General features: G+C 41.5%; 1 protein-coding gene across 1 annotated transcript; it reads right to left on the reverse strand.

Moving 5' to 3' along the window:
* Nucleotides 1-1,623: 1,623 nt before the first annotated feature.
* LOC132351797 (HIG1 domain family member 1A, mitochondrial-like) lies at nucleotides 1,624-2,332 on the reverse strand. The gene has a single exon (XM_059901800.1). The coding sequence runs from the start codon at nucleotides 2,322-2,324 to the stop codon at nucleotides 2,073-2,075; it is 252 nt and encodes an 83-aa protein (XP_059757783.1). The 5' UTR covers nucleotides 2,325-2,332; the 3' UTR covers nucleotides 1,624-2,072.
* Between the last annotated feature and the right edge of the window lie 751 nt (nucleotides 2,333-3,083).

A 3,083-nucleotide genomic window follows, 5' to 3' on the forward strand; every position in this document is an offset into this window, starting at 1 on the left:
GAGAGTTCCAGTTGCTCTACATCCTTGCCAGTATGTTAATGTAAATCTTTAAATTTTAGCTATTCTAGTGAATGTAGAGTGGTATCTCATTGTGGTTTTAATTTGCATGTCCTTGATGGCTAATGATTTTGAAAGTAATTCATGTGCTTACTGGCCATTTGTATACCTTCTTTTATGAGGTTCCTGAAATCTTTTGCCCATTTTAAAAACTTAGGTTGCGTGTCTTCTAATTATGAAGTTGTAAAAGCACTTGTATGTCTGGATGCAAATCCTTTGCCAAATATATGTATTGCAAATATTTTCTCCAAGTTGTGGCTTGTCTTTTCATTTCCTTTTTATTTATTTATTTACTTATTTATTTGGTTGCGTTGGGTCTTAGTTGCAGCAAGCGGGCTCCTTATTTGGGGTTTGAGGGCTCCTTAGTTGTGGCAGACGGGCTCCTTAGTTGCGGCATGCATGTGGGATCTAGTTCCCAGACCAGCGATCGAACCTGGGCCCCCTGCATTGGGAGTGTGGAGTCTTAACCACTGCGCCACCAGGGCATTTCCTTTTGAAGAGCAAAAGGTTTTAAGTTTATCGAAAAAAATTTGTTAAATGGTCTGTGCTTTTTGTGTCCTATCTAAGAAATCTGCCTGCTCTAGGGCCATGAAGATATTCACCTACATTTTCATCTAGAAGTTTTTGTAATTTTAGTTTTTACGTTTAGGTCTATGATCCATTTCAAGTTAATTTTTGTGTATGACATGAGGTAAGGGTTGAGGTTGTTTTTCTTTAATATTGATATCTAATTTTTCCATTACCATTTTATTAAAAAATTATTTATTTATTTATTATTTTTGGCTGTGTTGGTCTTCGTTTCTGTGCGAGGGCTTTCTCTAGTTGCGGCGAGTGGGGGCCACTCTTCATCACGGTGTGTGGGCCTCTCACTGTCGCGGCCTCTCTTGTTGCGGAGCACAGGCTCCAGACGTGCAGGCTCAGTAATTGTGGCTCACGGGTCCAGTTGCTCCGCGGCATGTGGGATCTTTCCAGACCAGGGCTCAAACCCATGTCCCCTGCATTGGCAGGCAGATTCTCAACCACTGCGCCACCAGGGAAGCCGCCCATTACCATTTTTAGAAGAAATATGTGTAGGTCTATTTCTGGATTCTCTATTCTGTTCCACTGATCTATATGTCCCTCCTTAGGACAGTATCACACTGTCTTGATTATTACAGCCTTAGAGTAAATTTTGAAATCAGGTCTTCCAACTTTTTTCTTCTTTTTCAACATTCTTTTGGCTTTTCTAATTCTTTTGCATTTCCATATAAATTTTTTTAAAAGGATTTTTCATTTACCTTTGCATTAGCACTTAAAATACACAGGTCTATTTCAAAATGCCATTTAAAAATTATTCTGATATAACAGCAGCAAACTATAATTCTGCAATTACAAAAGAGCTAAATGGGGATCTACAGTTAAGTTATTCTCATGTTTACAACTATGATTCTGAAACAGATACTACTTCAAAGCAGCTGTTACCAGCTCTTTAGGTTTGGTTTAAAAACACACACATAGTTGCCGGGAGGTTTATAATGTTGTATTCCGTGCACTATTCTGAAAGGGTTCTTCAAGAGCCAAGCAGACCTTAAAAACAGTACTCAGTCCACAAGGCAGTCAGAAAGAGTTAAATTAACTGGGGTAAATAGGATTCCTACATTACATCAAAAGCATATGATATTCTGCAGCAACTGGGAGCATTTTCAGGTTTGGCATGTTGTCCTCTTTACAACTAATTTTATCAGAAGAGTTTAAGAAGGTGGACATTGTACCACTATCAAGTGCATTTAAAAGTGACATGTTTTTGTGCTAATCTGACTCCCCTGAATGACCTAGCTAGTGAACTAGGCACTAGGCAAATCAAGCCTGCAAGAAAGGAAGCCAATATTAAAATTACCATGTTACTGTCCGACCCACAGAATTTATTTTCAACATAAACACATAACCTCAATATGAGATGTCTAACTAAAGCAAGCACCACCAAGACCAAGACAGCATCTCCTCTTCTAAGGTTTAGGTTTTGCCCAGAATTCTTGCTACATGGAATAGCCCATACCAAGAGTCATTGCTCCCACAACAAAGCCTTGGGCCGCCACGCGCATGTGGATCAGGTGAACAGACATTTTAGTATCGCCCCTGCTCTTCCATTTATATAATCCATATGCAACGATTGCTGCAAAACCTGCCGTTCCAATGGGGACAAATGGTGCCTCTCTAGCTTTTCGGATAAGTTTAGATCCCTGATCTTCATCATATGAAGAAAGAGAAACATCTGTGTCACTTGACATAGTGATTGAAGAATAGACAACTGCACGACGTCGCAGGCTCCAACCGGCTTCTCTCCATATAAATTTAAGGTGTTTGTCAATGTCTACGATAAAGCCTGCTAGGATTTTGACTGGGATTGTGTTGAACTTCTAGATCAATTTGTAAAGAATTGCCATCACTGTTGAGTCTGAGGCACGAATTTGGTACATCCCTCTATTTATTTAGGTCTTTTAAAATTTCTCTCAGAAGTGTTTTGTAGTTTTCAGTAGACAGGCATTGTACATATTGGTTAAGTTTATCACTGTGAAGAAAAGAGTTAACACAGCAGGCCTGAGACTGCTGTCCTTAGAAAGGTCTGCCTGGAACAGAGGCAGGAGTGGCAGCTGCCCCCTCTCCCCTGGGTATGCAACCCTTAGAGATTGCCTCAGAGCCCCTCCCAGCCAGCGGGGAGATGGACCCCTCCCTTGCTCAGTGCCTCCTGGGTGGGGCCCCTCACCCCAGGGGGTCTATGTATACATTTGGTGAGCCCACCCCTCCCATGTTGCATGCATGCTATACTCTAGAGCCAAAGTATAGCCCTTCCCCCTGTAGCCTCTGCCCTGCCTCCCCCTGCTGGGGTGGTGAGGGGATGACTGAAGTGTCCTCCTAGGTGGATTTAGTGGAGGTGGGAACCGGGGCATTGAGACTCTAAAGCAGTAGACAATTCCCAGATACCATCAGTAGATTTGGAACTGCATTTATTTTTAATTTTATATGCATATATTTTAGGGCTGTAGATT

This window comes from Balaenoptera ricei, chromosome 17 (genome assembly GCF_028023285.1).
Source record: "Balaenoptera ricei isolate mBalRic1 chromosome 17, mBalRic1.hap2, whole genome shotgun sequence".
In the NCBI taxonomy this organism is placed as follows: domain Eukaryota; kingdom Metazoa; phylum Chordata; class Mammalia; order Artiodactyla; family Balaenopteridae; genus Balaenoptera; species Balaenoptera ricei.

Coding starts and splice junctions, on each gene's coding strand:
- LOC132351797 (XM_059901800.1), bottom strand. CDS start 2,324: ATGTCAAGTGACACAGATGTTTCTCTTTCTTCATATGATGAAGATCAG.